We start from the raw sequence: 18,100 nt of genomic DNA, 5'->3' as shown, positions 1-18,100 counted from the left end.
TTTTAGTAAGTAAAAGTTGTTATACTGTAAAAGAATATTTAACATAGATGTAGATTATTAGCAACATATGACATTATCACCAAAATATTATGTAATTATAAATATGTGTATGACTAGTTATAAAAACTACACAAAATATGAGAAACCTGTTTAATTGTAAATGTAAATGTGTGCTCATGTGTTGTAATCTGACGACATCCATACAATATTTATTGTTCCACGGATGAATAAATAAATAAATAAATAAAATAAATAAAACCTGTCACACATGTGTCATCGCGCGGTCAACTTATTGCTTTCTGCGTGTCAACTGAATTCACGCGCTGTCCGCTAGGAGTGCTAACATGTGACTACACATCGCCGCCGTGCGCGGACATTCCATGGTTTACGAGTGTTATAATTTAGATTATCGCATTCAATAACATAAATATGTCAGAGACAGATGCACCAACAATATCAAGACTGGCGGTACGGCTACCACCGTCCTGGTCTGACAGCCCCACGTCATTGTTCGCGCAGTTTGAGGCGAGCTTCCTTTGTGCCTTGTAACGTCTGATACCACCAAGGTTCCTTTAGTAGTTACTGGATCATGTTCAAAGCCGGTGGAAGACAGAAAACATCTTCCGAAATTGTATTAAATGCTTCCTCTGAGAATTACTTTGAACAATTAGTACTTTAGCCCACACGAATTATAAATGGTTGCGAAAACACACTTGACCTCTTAATCACAAATAATCCTGATCTAATAGAGAGCGTCATGATGGATACAGGGATTAGTGAACACAAGGTCATTGTAGCGAGGATTATAACAATATCAACTAAAACCACTAAAAATAAACGCAAAATATATCTATTTAAAACAGCAGATATAAATTCGCTTGCTGTCTTCCTAAGAGAGAGTCTCCATTCCTTCCAAGTTAATTATGTAAGTGTAGAACAGATATGGATCAAATTCAGAGATACAGTATCGGCATCAATAGATAGATTCATGCCATGTAAGTTAATAAGAGACGAGACTGATCCATCATGGTACACAAAACAAGTCAGAACACTGTTGCAGAAGCAACGAAAAAAGCATGCCAAATTCAGAAGAACGCAAAATCCCCAAGACTGGCTAAGTTTCACGGAAGCTCGAAATTTAATGCGGACGTCAATGCTTCCACAATGAAACATTGTCTAAAAATATGGTAGAAAAGCCAAAGAGATTCTGGTCATATGTAAAGTAAACCAGTGGCAAAAAAATTGTCAATACCGTCACTGCGCGATAGCAATGGAAATGTTACTGATGATGGTGCCACTAAATCAGACTTACTAAATTCAGTTTTCCGTAATTCCTTCATGAAAGAAGACGAAGTAAATATTACAGAATTCGAAACCAGAACAGCTGTTAGCATGAGTGACATAAAAGTAGATATCTTGGGTGTTGCGAAATAACTCAAATCACTTAGGAAAGGCAAGTCTTCCGGTCCAAATGGTATACCAATCAGGTTCCTTTCAGAGTATGCAGACACAATGGCGCCTTTCTTAGCAATACAACCACTCATTTGACGAAAGATCTGTTCCTAAAGACAGGAAAGTAGCACAGGTCCCACCAATATTCAAGAAAGGAAATAGGAGTAACTCATTGAATTACAGAACCATATCACTGACCTCAATTTGCAGTAGTGTTTTGGAGCATATACTGTACTGGAACATTATGAATCACCTTGAAGAAAATGACTTATTGATACATAACCAACACAGATTCAAAAAATATGTTCTTCTGCAACAAAGCTAGCTCTATATCCCCATGAGATAATGAGTGCTGTCAACAAGGGATATCAGATTGATTCCATATTCCTGGATTTCTGGAAGGCTTTTGATACCGTTCCTCACAAGCGACTATTAATCAAATTGCGTGCATATGGAGTATCGTCTCAGTTGTGTGACTGGATTCGTGATTTCCTCTCAGAGAGGTCACAGTTCATAGTGATAGATGGTAAATCATCGAGTAGAACAGAAATGATATCTGGCGTTCCGCAAGGTAGTATCACAGGCCCTCTGCTGTTCCTGACTTATATAAATTAACTAGGTGATAATCTGAGCAGCCCCCTTAGATTGTTTGCAGATGACGGTGTAAGTTACCATGCAGTAAAATCATCAGATGATCAATTCCAATTACAAAATGATCTAGAGAGAATTTCTGTATGATGCGAAAAGTAGCAATTGGCACTAAACAAAGAAAAGTGCGAGGTCGTCCACATGGGTACTAAAAGAAATCCAATAAATTTTGGGTATACGATAAATCATACAATGAACGCTTTTACGGCTGGATGTTTCAGCTGCTGAGAATTCTTCTGGGTTGTATGGCCATTGTCCATGGGATAGAAGAGTTCCAACGACCGCAGCCATACAACCCAGAAGAATTCTCGGTATACGATAAATCGCACAAATCTAATGGCTGTTAAGGGGAGCCGGAGGTGGTCAAATCCAAAAAATTACGATTTTTTTTTTTTGCTACCGAAAATTAATTGGAATATTCCTCTTTAATGTAAACTTTGAATTATTGTTCTACTCGCCCTAGAAGTGGATTTATTACCATTTTCCCCCACGCCTGCAGAGGAAATGGGCGGCCGCTGAATGCATCTAACACCCTCTCGTGACTTCCTGGCGAACTGCTTGGGATTTTCTCGGCCTGTTACGCACACAGCGCCTTATGTTACGCGTACAGCGAGTGTGCAGGGGTTGGCTACATTGTTTTCTGTGACAAATGAAGCACTAAGAGCGCGGAACATCGTCTCTTTGCTGTTTACCGTTTCGAATTAGTCCAGTGTTGCGCCTGTTGTTGGTAGTATTATACTTCTTGTGTAAAGCGTTGTTCTGGTTGCGATGCCACGTTTTAGTAACCGTGTATATAAGAAGAGGAAGAATGTAGGGAAAAGAAAATTAGCACTAATACCAAGTTGCAATACTACAATTACTGAAACAGTGCGTTCTTCTGCTAAGCAACACATGGCCGGCCATAGCCCTGTGACATCTTCTAGCAAGAAGCTGACTGGTGGAAGTGACAGATTTCGTGAATATGTTAGCGAAAGTGATGATATTAACGAAGTACTGAATATTGGATTATTATCTTCTGTGCTGAAAGAAAGTGTTCTGTGCAAAATGTGTTCAAGTGTAGGAGTGGGACTAGAGATAACAAAGCACTTTGGTTTAGCTTGTGAGATGAAGATAATCTGTGCATGTTGCAAGTATCAAGTGACTTTCTACAATTCACATGCCAGTCTCTTTGGTGAAAATGGACGATCTAGAGTGTTTGATGTGAATTTTCGACTTGTGTATGGTCTTCTATCCATGGGAAAAGGGTCTGCTGCTGGTAAACTGTTTTGTGGTATTATGAACTTGCCATCACCTCCAACAAATTTGGGTACTACTGTGAACTGGTAGGATCCTCTGTTGAAGATGTGGCTTTGAAAACCATGAAGGAAGCAGTGGAGGAATCTGTAGAAATGAACGGTGGTTCTAGGGATTTGGTAGTGGCATTAGATGGTTCCTGGCAAAAGAGGGGTCATAAATCCCTGAATGGGGTTGTAACTGCTACTTGTGATGATAGTGCAAAAGTGATAGATGTTGCAATATTATCAAAACATTGTAGGTGCAATAATAAAATCAAAGGAGAGCACAGTGGAACCTGTGAGGCAAATTTTAGTGGATCAAGTGGAGCAATGGAAGTGGATGGAGTGAAACAAATTTCTGAATGTTCAGTTCCCAGATACAATGTTAGGTACAAATACTACCTTGGGGATAGTGACTCCAAAGGTTTCAAGACTATAGAGGAACTGAAACCATATGGAAATGAATTTGTAGTTGAAAAGTTGGAATGCATTGGGCATGTGCAAAAGCGTATGGGTGCACGGCTTCGAAGGCTGAAACAAACTTTGGGTTCAAGTAAGTTCAGTGATGGAAAGACAATAGGAGGGAGAGGCAGGCTTACTGATGAGGTGACTGAACATCTACAGAGATACTATGGGTATGCTATAAGGCAAAATACTAGTAATGTTAGTGACATGCAAAAAGCAGTGTGGGCATTGTTCCTTCATACTGCCTCTTCCAATGAATACCCTCAACACAGCCTGTGCCCAAAAGATTCCTGGTGCAAATATAATGCAAAAAAGGACTATGATTACAAACATGGTTTGCCAGCAGCTGTGATAAATGCAATAAAACCAATTTTTCATGACTTAGCACAGCCAGAATTGTTACACAAATGTCTACACGGAAAGACACAGAATCCGAATGAGAGCGTAAATAATTTTATTTGGAAAGTGATTCCTAAAAGAGTGTTTGTAAGCATAAAAACACTGCACTTTGGCATTTATAATGCAATAGCAACCTACAACCAAGGGAACAGTGTGAAGTGTGAAGTTCTGAAGGCATTAGGATTTACAGCTGGGGTGAACACTGTACGAGCACTAAGAAATATTGACAGAGAAAGGATAAGAGGAGCAGAAAGAAGAGAAAGGCATATGAAGTACGATGGAACAACAGGCCAGAAAAGAAGACAGAAGAGGAAGCTTTTGGAGGATGAAGGAGAAGATCCTGATAATCCATCCTATAGTGCAGGAATGTACTGAGAAACTTTGATAGGCATTTCCCGTAAATTAGAATTTTTCGAATATAAGGAACATTTTCTCAAAATCCACTCAAGCTAGAGAGATGAAATTTTTATACAGCACTCCTAGTGGTCAAACTTACATTGTAACACAGCCATTTGGCAATATGTTCAGTAGTTTCATTTCAGTTTAATTATAAAGCAATTATTTGTAAAAAAAATTGGGTCATTAATAAAAAAAATAATTGGAAGGAAACTAGAAAAGATACTCCAAAATCCCTCTGTCATAACTGCAATACTAAACCACTCTATATGTAAAAAAATTCAAAGTTTTCTATTTGGTAGTTTATTCATAAATGTTCCTCAAACTCAGTGATTTTAACATGGGCAGTATAGGCACCTCCAGCTCCCCTTAATTCGACTAAATACTAGACATTTACAATTACGAGCAACTTAAATTTGAAAGACCACATAGATAATATTGTGGGGAAGGCGAAACAATGACTGTGCTTTGTTGCCAGAACACTTAGAAGATGCAACAAGCCCACTAAAGAGACAGCCTACATTACACTTGTCTGTCTCTGCTGGAATATTGCTGTGCGGTATGGGATCCTTACCAGGTAGGTTTGATGGAGGACATCGAAAAAGAAGGAAAGAAGGGCAGCTCGTTTCGTGTTATCACGTAATAGGGGTGAGAGTGTCAGTGATGTGATACGCGAGTTGGGGTGGCAGTCACTGAAACAAAGGCGGTTTTCTTTGCGGCGAGATCTATTTACGAAATTTTAATCACCAACTTTCTCTTCCGAATGCGAAAATATTTTGTTGATACCCGCCTACGTAGGGCGAAATGATCAACATAATAAAATAAGAGAATTAGAGCTTGAACGCAAAGATTTAGGTGTTCCTTTTTCCCACATGCCATTCTAGACTGGAATAGTAGAGAAGTAGTATGAAAATGGTTCGACGAACCCTCTGTCAGGCACTTAAGTGTGAATTTTAGAGTAACCATGTAGATGTAGATGTAGATCATCGATATGCTGCCAAAGTGCAAGATATTATAACTTCATCACCCGAAACAGAAGCGTTCCTGAAACTCAAGCCGGAAATAATAAAATTAGTATTGGCATCATATTGCAGACACATTATTTTGTACCTTGTGGAGTAGTAGACTGTTGGCTCAGATGAGAGATATCGTCGCATCAAAAACAGATATGCCACTTGATGGCATAGCCAATCTGGCTGACCACATTCAAGGCACATTTGAGCCTACCTCCCGTTCTGATGCAGCGACAGTGTCTAGCAGCACTTCAATGGTAACCAGGCCCAACTACGACAGTCTATTGAATAAAGTTGAGGCACTGAACAAACTGCTGAATCACAGCCCTTTGATCATGGCTGATGCCCTCGGTAAACAGATGAGTGGGCTGCTCGCCAGCAAGAACGCTGGAGGACAGTCCTGAGAGACCACAAAGTAACTTTTCATCATATGCACCCTCCCCCGATAACTCGCAGTCAGTGAGCAGATGTTGATATTACCACCGATTTGGAAACTAGCACGCAAATGTAATCTGCCATGCGGGTACGTCAGCCTTAAACCTCAGATGGAGGTTGATGCACCAGGTCATCCTTCTGTACACCTGTTCATAGTGGGTCGCAAGTCGGGGCAAAAGTTTTAGATAGATATGGGATCTGATCTTAACATTCTGGCATGGATAAGCTACACAAGTACAATCCCAGCTCCACATTTAGACTGTTGGCCACTAAAAGCTCTGCTATTGTGGTGAAAGGCTTTTGGCAAGATCATTTTGTAGTATCCATGGGGGAGGCCCCCAGACACTTTGGTATGGAACTTCATAATTGCAAATGTGATGGAGCCTATCTTTGGTGCAGACTTCTTGGAACATTATCGCCTGATTCCTGATGTCACCAATGCTTGGCTGCTGGACACTGTACCCGGGCTGTCCACCACTGGATTGCAGTTTCATACTGCTGCATATGACTCTAATAAGGGAACCTCCCCATCGCACCCCCCTCAGATTTAGTTATAAGTTGGCACAGTGGATAGGCCTTGAAAAACTGAACACAGATCAATCGAGGAAACAGGAAGAAGTTGCGTGGAACCGTGAAAAAAAATAGTAAAATATACGAACTGAGTAGTCGATGGGCAAGATAGGCAACATCAAGAAGAATTTGAGCTCAGGAGCCTCGTGGTCCCGTGGTTAGCGTGAGTAGTTGCGGAGCAAGAGGTCCTTGGTTCAAGTCTTCCCTCGACTGAAAATTTTACTTTCTTTATTTTCGCAAAGTTATGATCTGCCCGTTCGTTCATTGACGTCCCTGTTCACTGCAATAAGTTTAGTGTCTGTGTTTTGCGACCGCACCGCAAAACCGTGCGATTAGTAGACGAAAGGACGTGCCTCTCCAATGGGAACCGAAAACATCTGATCGCAAGGTCATAGGTCAACCCATTCCTCCACGGGAAAACACGTCTGATATATTCTATACGACACTGGTGACGGCATGTGCGTCACATGACAGGAATATGTTGTCGACCCACCTAACTTGTACACTTGGCGAATGGGTAAAAAGATTCTTCTACTTTGCCCAATTTAGGTTTTCTTGTGGATGTGATAATCACTCCCAAAAAAGTGATGAAAACATAAGAGTTTGTCACATAAACTGAAAATAAAAAATTGAACTTTTCACTCAAGGGAAGACTTGAACCCAGGACCACTTGCTCCGTAGCTGCTCTCGCTATGCGCAGGACCACGGCGCTCCTAGTCTCACAGTGTCCTTGATGTTGCCTGTGTTTGCATGGACTACTAAGTTTGTATATTTTACTAATTTTTTTCATAGTTCCACACAACTTCTTCCTGTTTTCTGGATTGATCTGTGTTCAGTTTTTCAAGGTCTATCCACTGTGCCAACTTATAACTAAATCTAAGGGGGGTGCGATGGGGAGGTTCCCTTGTAAGGTGACACAGGCTACAGGAAATGGGTATGCCGAGATTATGAACCAGTTCCCTGCTCTCACAAGGCATCCAGGGCTTCACAACAGGTAGGTCACGATACTGTGCACTACATTAATAGAATGGTAGGCCCTCCAATTTCACCCAGGTGCAGACGTTTAGCTCCTGACCAGTATGCAATTTCTAAGTCAGAGCTTGAGGCCATTCAAACTGAGGGCACCATACCCATGTCTAAAGGGAGTGTTCATCACGTTTGCATTTAGTCACAAAACAGACTGGTGCATTGTAGCCGTGTGGCGACTACCACGCTTTAAAGGTTAGAACGATCCCAAGTGCCTGTGCTATGAGACTATAATCATGCATTGTGTGGGAAACAGGTATTTAGTGTGGTAGACTGTGTCAAAGCGTGCACGCAAATTCCAGTTGCTGAGAAAGAAATTCCACAGAAGGCCATTATAAAACCTTCTTGATCGTTCGAAGGGTTATTCGTGATTTTGGGCCTGAGAAATGTTGGGCAAACATCGCAACGATTATTGATTCATTGTTAGAAGGATTGCCATGTTTCTTATATTATTCTCACCAACGCCAGAAGAACATGAGCGGCATCTCATTGATATTTTTGAGCACCTTGACGGGTAAGGCATTGTTCTGAACTTCTCTAAATGTGTGTTGGGCAATCAAAGATAACATTTTTGAGCCATAGTATCACGCCTTCTGCTGGAGAAATTTGAAGCCAGACACAGTCAAAGAATTATCCAGGCTCCTTGGAGTTCTCTGTTTCAATTACTGCCATCTGCCACATGTGGCAGAACATCAATAACAACTTATGCAGCTCCAGCCAGTCTGAAAACAAAAGGTAGTATGCCTGTGCAGTAGTCACAGTCAGTGATAGACATCTTTGATGTTGCAAAGAAGAGCACAACTGAGGATGTGCTTCTCACTCATCCTGCATCTTGCTTTAGATGCAATCCTCACGTTAGTGGTCAGCACTAGGCAGGTAGCCATCTGTGTAGCAATGCAAAAGAATGTTTACGAGGCCTGGCACTCCCTTGCTTCTATCTCTTGGAAAAAAGTGTCCAGCTCAATAACAATGGAGCTTGTGTGACTGGGAATTGGCAATCTATGCATCCATGAAATATTTCTGTCCACAGCTGGAGGCAAGAGTATTTACAATGTACATCGACAGCAAACCTCTCATATTTGAGAGGAGTAATATTGCTTATTGATTGCTGTAGAGTATAAATTCGCAGAGTCGTTAGTCAGTTGTTTGTTTTGGACAGCCAGTGCGCTTTTGACACAGCTCAGTGAGCCTTGAGCAGCCGTTGGTGAAGCATCAGTGCAGCAGCAGTGCAGTAGCGAGTCGCATATTTAGCTTTCATATTTGTTTTGTAGTTTGATTCTTAATTTCTTTCCGAGTGTTTGTGCACTTGCATATTTAATTACATAAAATCCTTGCATATTCTCGTATTTGAGAGGAATAATATTGCTTATTGATAGGCATGGAGTATAAATGCGCAGAGTCGTTAGATATTAGCAGTAGGATGGATAGGGTGTGTGTGTGCTGTGTGCGGGCGCAGGAGGAACTGGCTGCAGTTTGCGAGTAGCTGAGCATGCTGTTGGCCATGGTCAGCCGCCTTCAGGCTGTTACCTCGAGGTGCAGCGACGGCGGAGGGTCTGGCGCGTCGCTTGAGACACCCAAGGTGTCGCTTGCTGCGTCTGCTGACTCAGCAGCTGAGGCACCTTCTAGTGTACCCGGTGCATTGGAGCCGCCTCACCTCAGGGTGGGTGGCGGACTGCAACGCATTCGTGTCACTCGAGGCGGACGGCCAATGTGAAGGCTGGCCAGCTGGCCTCTCCCGTTCATCCTGTCAGTGGGCTGGTGGCCGCTCCTTCAGCAGGGCCCGAGCAGGCACACAGGGGCAAAAGCTTGCTGGTTATTGGGAGTTCCAACATTAGGACATTAGGTGGGTGATGGAGCCCCTTAGGGAAATAGCGTACAGGGTTGGAAAGAAATTCAACATGCACTTGGTTTGTCTGCCGGGGGGGCCTCATCCAAGATGTGGAGGCGGCGTTGCCTATGGTTATCGAGCATATGGGGTGAAGTCGTCTGCAAGTAGTTGCTCACGTTGACACCAATGATGCCTGTCGCTTGGGTTCTGAGGCGATCCTCAGTTCGTACGGGTGGCTGGCAGATTTGGTGAAGACCGCTGTCTTGCACGTGGGGTGCAAGCAGAGCTCTCTATTTGCAACACCGTTCTCAGAGTGGATCAGGGTCCTTTGGTTTGGAGCCGAGTGGAGGGTCTCAACCAGAGGCTTCGCCGACTCGGTGATGGTCTTGGTTGCAGATTTCTGCACTTGCGCTGTTCGGTGGAGAATTGTAGGACGCCACTAGATAGGTCAGGGGTGCACTACACAAAGGAAGCGGCTACTCGGGTAGCAGAGAACTTGTGGCATGCACATGGAGTTTTTTTAGGCAGTAGTGCGAGGTGTCCTGATGAACACTCACCAGTCAACGTGCATGCAGGGAAATCAGGACATGCTCAGTGTAAAGACACTTTAGCTATCAAGATATTAGCAGTAAATTTTCAGAGTGTTCGGAATAAAGTTCCTGAATTTACTGCCCTCCAGGAAGCATGTGGCGCGCAAATTATTCTCGGGACCGAGACCTGGCTGAATGCTGAGATAGGAAGTTCTGAAATATTTAGTGAGGGTTGGAATGTGTATCATAAAGAGAGATTAGACACTGTAGGAGGTGGTGTCTTCATTGCAGTTGACAAAAATTTTGTGTCTACTAAGGTCGAAGTAGAGTGTGATTGTGAAGTTATCTGGACACGTTTAACAGGGCTAGGGGAAATAAAGTTAGTTGTGGGGTGTTATTACGGGCCACCAGGTTCTACCGTGACAGTTCTAGAATCATTCAGAGGGAGTCTACATTCTGTATCGTAGAAGTACCCGGATCATGCTTTATTAGTCAGAGGCGACTTCATCTTACCTAGTATAAACTGTGATGTCTACGGATTCATTACAGGTGGTACAGACAAGCCGTTGTGTGAATTACTTTTGAACACCATATCCGAAAACTGTCTTGAGCAGCTAAATCGACAGCCAATGCGTAATGGAAATATTTTAGATCTGGTAGCCTCAAACAGACCAGACCTCATCAACGGTGTCAGTGTTGAGACAGGGATTAGTGATAATGATATTGTCATTACGACTTTGGTTATGAAAGTTAAAAAGTCGGTCAAGAAAGCTAGGAGAGCATTCTTACTAGAAAGAGCAGATAAGCAGTTGTTATCATCCCACTTAGTAAATCAATCGACTTCATTTACTTCCGGTACGATGGACGTGGAAGAATTATGGGCAAATTTTAAACACATTGTAAATCATGCATTGGACAAGTATGTGCCGAAATAGTGGGTTATGGACCGGAAAGACACACTGTGGTTTAACAGCGCAGTTCGGAGCATGCTCAGGAAGCAAATGCAGTTGCACTCACGGTACAAGAAAGATCGGGAGAATGAGGACAGGCAAAAGTTAGCGGAGATTCTTGCTGCTGTAAAAAGAGTGATGTGCGAAGCATTCAACCACTACCACCGTCATACCTTAGCAAAAGATCTTCCTGGAAACCCAAGAAAATTATGGTCTTATGTAAAACCGGTAAGCAGGCTGAGGGCTTCCATCCAGTCACTCACTGACCAGTCTGGCCTGGCAACGGAAGACAGCAAAACGAAAGCTGGAATTTAAAATTTAAAATTTGAGAAAACTTTCACGCAGGAGGATCGTAAAAACACACCGCCGTTTGAGTCTCGTACAGATTCCCGTAAGGAGGACATTGTGATAGACATCCCTGGGGTTGTGAAGCAGCTGAATGGGTTGAAAATAAATAAATCACCAGGTCCTCATGGGATTCCAACTCGGTTTACAGAGAGTACTCTACTGCATTGGCTCCTTACGTAGCTTGCATTTATCGTGAATCTCTTGCCCAACATAAAGCCCCGAACGACTGGAAAAAAGCGCAGGTGACGCCTGTTTATAAGAAGTGTAGAAGGACGGATCATCAAAATTACCGACCAATATCCTTAACATTCGTTTGTTGCAGGATTCTCGATCATATTCTCAGTTCGAATATAATGAATTTCTTTGAGACAGAGAAATTGCTGTCCATGCATCAGCACGGCTTTAGAAAGCATCACTCCTGCGAAACGCAACTCGCCCTTTTTTCACATGATATCTTTCGAATCATGGATGAAGGGTATCAGACGGATGCAATATTCTTTGACTTCCAGAAAGCGTTTGACTCAGTGCCCCACTGCACACTCCTAACTAAGGTACGAGTATATGGGATTGGTTCCCAAGTATGTGAGTGGCTCGAAGACTTCTTAAGTAATAGAACCCAGTACGTTGTCCTCGATGGTGAGTGTTCATTGGAGGTGAGGGTATCATCTGGAGTGCCCCAGGGAAGTGTGGTAGGTCCTCTGTTGTTTTCTATCTACATAAATCATCTTTTGGATAGGGTGTATAGCAATGCGCGGCTGTTTGCTGATGATGCTGTGGTGTACGGGAAGGTGTCCTCGTTGAATGACTGTAGGAGGATACAAGATGACTTGGACAGGATTTGCGATTGGTGTAAAGAATGGCAGCTAACTCTAAATATAAATTAATGCAGATGAATAGGAAAAAGAATCCTGTAAAGTTTGAATACTCCCTTAGTAGTGTAGCGCTTGACACAGTCACGCCGATTAAATATTTGGGCATAACATTGCAGAGCCATATGAAGTGGGACAAGCATGTAATGGCAGTTGTGGGGAAGGCGGATAGTCGTCTTCGATTCATTGGTAGAATTTTGGGAGGAAGTGTTCATCTGTAAAGGAGACCACGTATAAAACACTAATACGACCTATTCTTGAGTACTGCTCGAGCGTTTGGGATCCCTATCAGGTTGGATTGAGGGGGACATAGAAACAATTCAGAGGCGGGCTGCTAGATTTGTTACTGGTACGTTTGATCATCACGCGAGTGTTATGGAAATGCTTCAGGAACTCGGGTGGGAGTCTCTAGAGGAAAGGAGACGTTCTTTTAGTGGATCGTTACTGAGGAAATTTATAGAACCAGCATTTGAGGCTGACTGTGGTACAATTTTACTGCCACCAACTTACATTTCGTGGAAAGACCACAAAGATAAGCTAAGACAGATTAGGGCTCGTACAGAGGCATATAGGCAGTCATTTTTCCCTAGTTCTGTTTGGGAGTGGAACAGGGAGAGAAGATGCTAGTGTGGTACGAGGTACCCTCCGCCACGTACCGTATGGTGGATTGTGGAGTATGTATGTAGATGTAGATGTAGTAACCTCTGACTTTCACCTGTTGCCAAACAAAGACATATGCTCTCCAAGGCCATGAAATCAACTGGAGTTTATTGCCCAATTGTTCAGAAATATTCAACATATCTCAGGATTGAACAATGTAGTGGCAGACTGTAGCACATCAACGCCATGATGGAGACAATCGATCTCACATGTCTAGCTCAAGCACAGCAGACTGATCAAGAACTTCAAGACTGCCTCAATGACACTACAGCAGGCCTGCAGCTCACACTCATTGACTTACCAAAGGCAAACACTATGGTGTATTGCGACACCTGCGATGGAAAAACTCGCCCATCGATTCTGGCAGAAGTATTTCACGGTCTCCATTATTTACGTCATCCTGGGGTAATGACGAAGCTTGTATCCAATCGTTATGTGTGGCCTGAGATACAAAAGGATTGCCATCATTGTCTCATGCAAGCGTGAATTGTTAACACATCAAATTTCAAGTCATGTTCATGCACCAGTAGGTACAGTCCCGAACATGATCGAGAGATTGACCCACATACATATTAATATTCTGGGACACTACCAAAATCAGGTCAACGATACTTATTAACTGTTGTTGATAGATTCACATGCTGGCTGGAAGTTGCTCCTATATATAATATGTCCCCCGAGACGCCAGCTGCCGCACTTATATCTAACTGGATCACTCAGTTCGGATGTCCACTCCATATAATAACTAACAGAGGACACCAATTCAAGTCCAGTTCGTTTACACAACTGAACAAGTTTTGTAGTGCATCACGTCATATAACAACGAGTTATCATCCAGCCAGCAATGGGATGGGCAAGCAGTGGCACCGGTCCATTAAAGCCACCTACGTGTATCAAGAATCATAGTGGATGATGGTTCTACCATTAATTCATTTCAGCCTTGGCACCATAAGCAAGCCTGACATTGATGCATCTCTTACTAAATCAGTCTGTGGGGAAACGCTATGGCTGCCAGAATAGTTTGTCGATCTGGGTGCCTTGACAGGGGATATATCAAAATCACTACATTTCAAGCACATTTGAGAGATCGGATCTCGCACATGCGACCACAACCATGCCATGACATGACTGCATCATGATATGGCATGCAGCAAACGTTCATCCAAAAAGAGACGCGGTGTTGCACCCGTGTCGCACTATGCTCATACCACCACACCTTGTAGCAGCAATACAAGATAAGACAGTGTGCATTTTGGTTAATAGCAAGAGAAACACTGCCTGGTGGTTCGGTTAAACCTGCGTTTGTCTTGCAGGTATCTTTAGATGATCACTTTTCCCTATACTGATCAACACTGTCATCAAACAGGAGATGTGGTCCAGACACTGGGTGCTCTTCCTGACAACATTCAAGAATAGCACCTGAGACAAATAATGAAGATGACATTCCGCTTCCACATGGGGGGGGGAGGAGGGGTTGTATAGCGACAGGCAGTCACACAGCTGTCCACTTGTGATCAAATAAGTGTTTAATGAGTGGCAACTGAGTTAGTGCACTGTCCACTAGGAGCGCTGACTTGTGGTTACTCATTGTCATGGCATGTGGGCATTCTGTGGTTTTTAAGCGTTATATTTTAGATGGTTCTGTTGTTGGCCACTTTCTGAGGTGCTTGTTCTCTAGTGTCTGTCGACGAATTGTTCCCTCCAGTTATGTTAATTCTATTTTCATGTTTGCTTGTAATTCCTGTAATGTGGGAGCACTCTAATTATGGAAATAAAGTGTACCATATGTAGGAGCCACCTGAAAGCAATTCTTCCACAATAAGAACATGAAATTAAGCTGCAGGCCTCACACACAGCAAGACTTACAACAAGGCTGTGTATAAATCCAGGTTCGCACAAGTATGAATGCCTTACATATGCATCCTCTCACCACTAACCTTACATGCACATTAGCGTTTCCACACGTTGAAGTTGGGAATGCTGCTTACATGACTTTCAGGATGACAACAAGTGAAAGTATTTGTATGGTAGGTCAGCAGCTTCTAGCTGGAGAGTTTGCAGTGCCGTTGACGAAGAAAAATCGCACACACAAATGTTGGATATGGAAATGGGCATCTCACAAGAATTGTTTGGGAACATCCAACATGCTAATAAGGAATTGGTTAATAACTGAATTGGGAAATTTTGAAGATTCACTCTCTTCCAGATGATGTAACTTCAAAATAAAATCTCACTTCACATCTCCAGCTTCACAGTTAATAATTTTCTTTTCAGCTTGAGTATTATGAACTAATTTTAGCATATGGCATGTATCAAGAATTGTATGAACATTTTTCAGTTTCAGTAGGTGCCCAAGATTACTCATTGTCAGTATGTTCACAGTATGTTGGCAGCAGCAGCATTCCATGTCACTGACCTCACAAAAACACACACAGAAAATAATTTCGACTTACAATATCTCATAATTTCTGTCATTACATCTGATGATAGTTTATTCACAAAGAAATATGGAATTGGGCACTTAAACTTTTCAATATATCGCACTATCTGAAAAACTAAAACTTCAGTAGCCATTTCTTCTGCATCTATATTCACAATGTAGCCCAAATCAACATAGCCTTTATGCACTTTTTTTGTTGTTCCGCTCAAGCTGCTTCCTAATTGACATACTATCACAAATAATTACACACTCCTTAAGATATCGTTCGTCACTGGGATTATGTTTTAGATAGTTGAAAATCTCTTGTAAATAGCCAGGTTCACTATTTGTTGATGACACCCAACCACAAAGGATATTAGGGTGGGGCAAAAGAAATATAGAGCGTACAAATCTATATGCCCTAGACGAATAGAAATACAGAGTGAGTGCAAATTGTTTGGTCAGTTCACTGTCTCGCCTGGTTTGCTTCTTTGCATCACTGTTTCTGATTTGGGTAAGAATAAAGTCTAAAGGAAAGGCACTAAAACGTTCATGAAGTGTACTTTCCAGGTTGTCATTTACTCAGTTTCTTTTATTTTTCAGCACTGTAATTAATTCTGCCAGTATTTCCACGCCGCATAAGTTTCATCTGCAATCGCCTCATTTTTTTCACTTAAGGGCCACAGTTCTGTGAGAGACATCAACCTGAACAATTGCATTGCACTTCTCATGGTTGCTATCGGATTCACACAACGTATTTGTCGTTTGCAGCTCATTCATTTCCTGAAACAAAATTAAAAGAATTCATCAACAACAATTACGAGGTACTAGAACTTCAGAAAGAGACACTAACAACAATGTCTATACTTATTTCTAGTTAAATACATGGTTTTACCTCAGATACCGATAATTTATTCCTAACAAGTTGCCTTCTCCGACTGATTTTCATTTGCAAATGACCAGGAAAACTGAACAAACTTGGTATGGGGTTATCCTTCATCAGCTGTCTATCAGTTCCCCATCGAAACATGCAGCTGTCTTTTGTAAAGTGTGAAATACAAATGACGCTATGTTTCGATGGAGTCCAGTATTCCCTTCGTACTTCATGCACTCATTTTTTAAGAATTCTAGAGCGAGTGATGAAAATAAAAATAATTTAGATAGCTTTTTACAGTATTTCCCGAACAGTAATTCATTTACCATATAGCAAAGCATATGTAACTTACAGGTGAAATTGAGTACCACTTCCTGTTGTTCATCGATTACTGCAGCCGTATGCAGCATAACTGTTGAAAGTGTTTGTTTGAAAAAGAAACAGATGGACTTCAAAGTCGCAAGCAGAAGAACAATTGCCCCGCTACAATACGCCGACTCCACCAAAGACCTTCAAGGTTTTCTAGGCAAAGACGCCTCTGTGTAGTCTCTTCAGTTAAGTATTGAGTTCACTGATAAAATTAAATGCACATTTAATTTCTATGAGTGTCTGCTACTGATGCTAGTATCTTTGCGAGTGGCGGTAAAAACTAAATAGATTTTACGAGTGAAAGTTTTTACCTTGGTTTTTGCAAAAACTTTAACTATGGATGATGTTCAAGCAGTATTTGTCGGGGAAAAAATAAATAAAGTAAGATGGAAACCCGAGGCTTTATCATGTTCCAGCTATTTTGTTACTGGCAGTTGGGATGAACAGGTATATGCTCAAGTGTCTGATTTGACATGGTTTTCGTGCTGTGTTTGGTGCATATATATTTTACAGTAAAACTGACGCTCTAAAGTTTATGCCCGTATTTGTCAATTCAAATTAATCAGAACCTCCGGCGAAGGAGAATACTGCAATTGTGATTCAGCTAGAACGACGCTCATCGGCTGTGCCTTGTCACTGCAGTTGTATTCCATTGTCTTGATTTTTTGTTACACTGTGTAGACTATATCCGAACAGGGGGGATCTGCAATCGGAATTGCTGGGTATGGGATTCCGCTTGCAGTTGCCCAGTAGCGGGTGCCTAATTCTCTGTCACTCGAGTGTACCATTTTAAAGGACACAGTTACACAGGAAAGTATTCCAAATCCCATTATTTGCGCACCAAATTTTTGGCGTGGTCCAGTCTCAAGACCACACAGATGTGGATACGTCTCACTTTGCCAAAAAATGAAACAATGTCTATTTGCACATAGCATGGTTGTCAACAGTGAACAGCTAAAGAAATATTTAAGACACATGACATGATGGTGATTGTTCTCGTAGCCACCATCGTGTTGTGCACTTTGTATGGCACGCAAGGTTTTGATGATGAGACGAGAACCATGCACCCACATCTGTTGCTATAGGTGCACTTGAGAATGGCCCATGCCCTGAAACTAGAAGTACAGATAAAGTAATTAGGAATACAGCCTGGATGAATTATGTTTGTCTTCAAATTTATTGAGGCTCTGGTGCCCACTCAAAAGGAAATACGTAAGCTTACACTCACCAATGGACGCAACATAGTTTTTTCATTTTAATTGGAGGGTAAACTTCGTGTCACCATGTTCTCTGACCAGAAAGGGATGATTTATGGGAGCTCCAAAGCTATTAATATCAATCCTCAGCACTGGAAGATGTGTTTTTCCATGGCCATGTCTGAAAAAACGAAAGTCGTTATGTTGTTAAGATGGCTGGCATTGGTCACATGTCTTCAATCTCACTTCAGATGTTTGTTATGAATCCTGGGTGTGTGGATGTAGATGTGAATGATGAGTTGGACACTAAGAAATTGCAGAGACTCCCCATACACGAGCTCTGGAAAATCCAGGATGGAATGTAACAGTATTATGAAAA

General features: G+C 42.0%; 1 protein-coding gene across 1 annotated transcript in view; it reads left to right on the top strand.

The window, feature by feature from the left end:
• Positions 1 to 16,752: 16,752 nt before the first annotated feature.
• Positions 16,753 to 18,100, top strand: part of LOC124796407 (nucleoporin Nup43) — a 213,555-nt gene continuing 212,207 nt past the window's right edge. Inside the window, exon 1 of the mRNA XM_047260584.1 lies at positions 16,753 to 16,972. Coding sequence (XP_047116540.1) covers positions 16,862 to 16,972 — 111 coding nt within the window. The 5' untranslated portion in view covers positions 16,753 to 16,861. The remainder of the gene's footprint in view (positions 16,973 to 18,100) is intronic.

This window comes from Schistocerca piceifrons, chromosome 4, assembly GCF_021461385.2.
Source record: "Schistocerca piceifrons isolate TAMUIC-IGC-003096 chromosome 4, iqSchPice1.1, whole genome shotgun sequence".
NCBI classification, from domain to species: domain Eukaryota; kingdom Metazoa; phylum Arthropoda; class Insecta; order Orthoptera; family Acrididae; genus Schistocerca; species Schistocerca piceifrons.
Note: the sequence above shows the minus strand (reverse complement) of the source record. Positions and strands in the feature narration are given on the sequence as shown.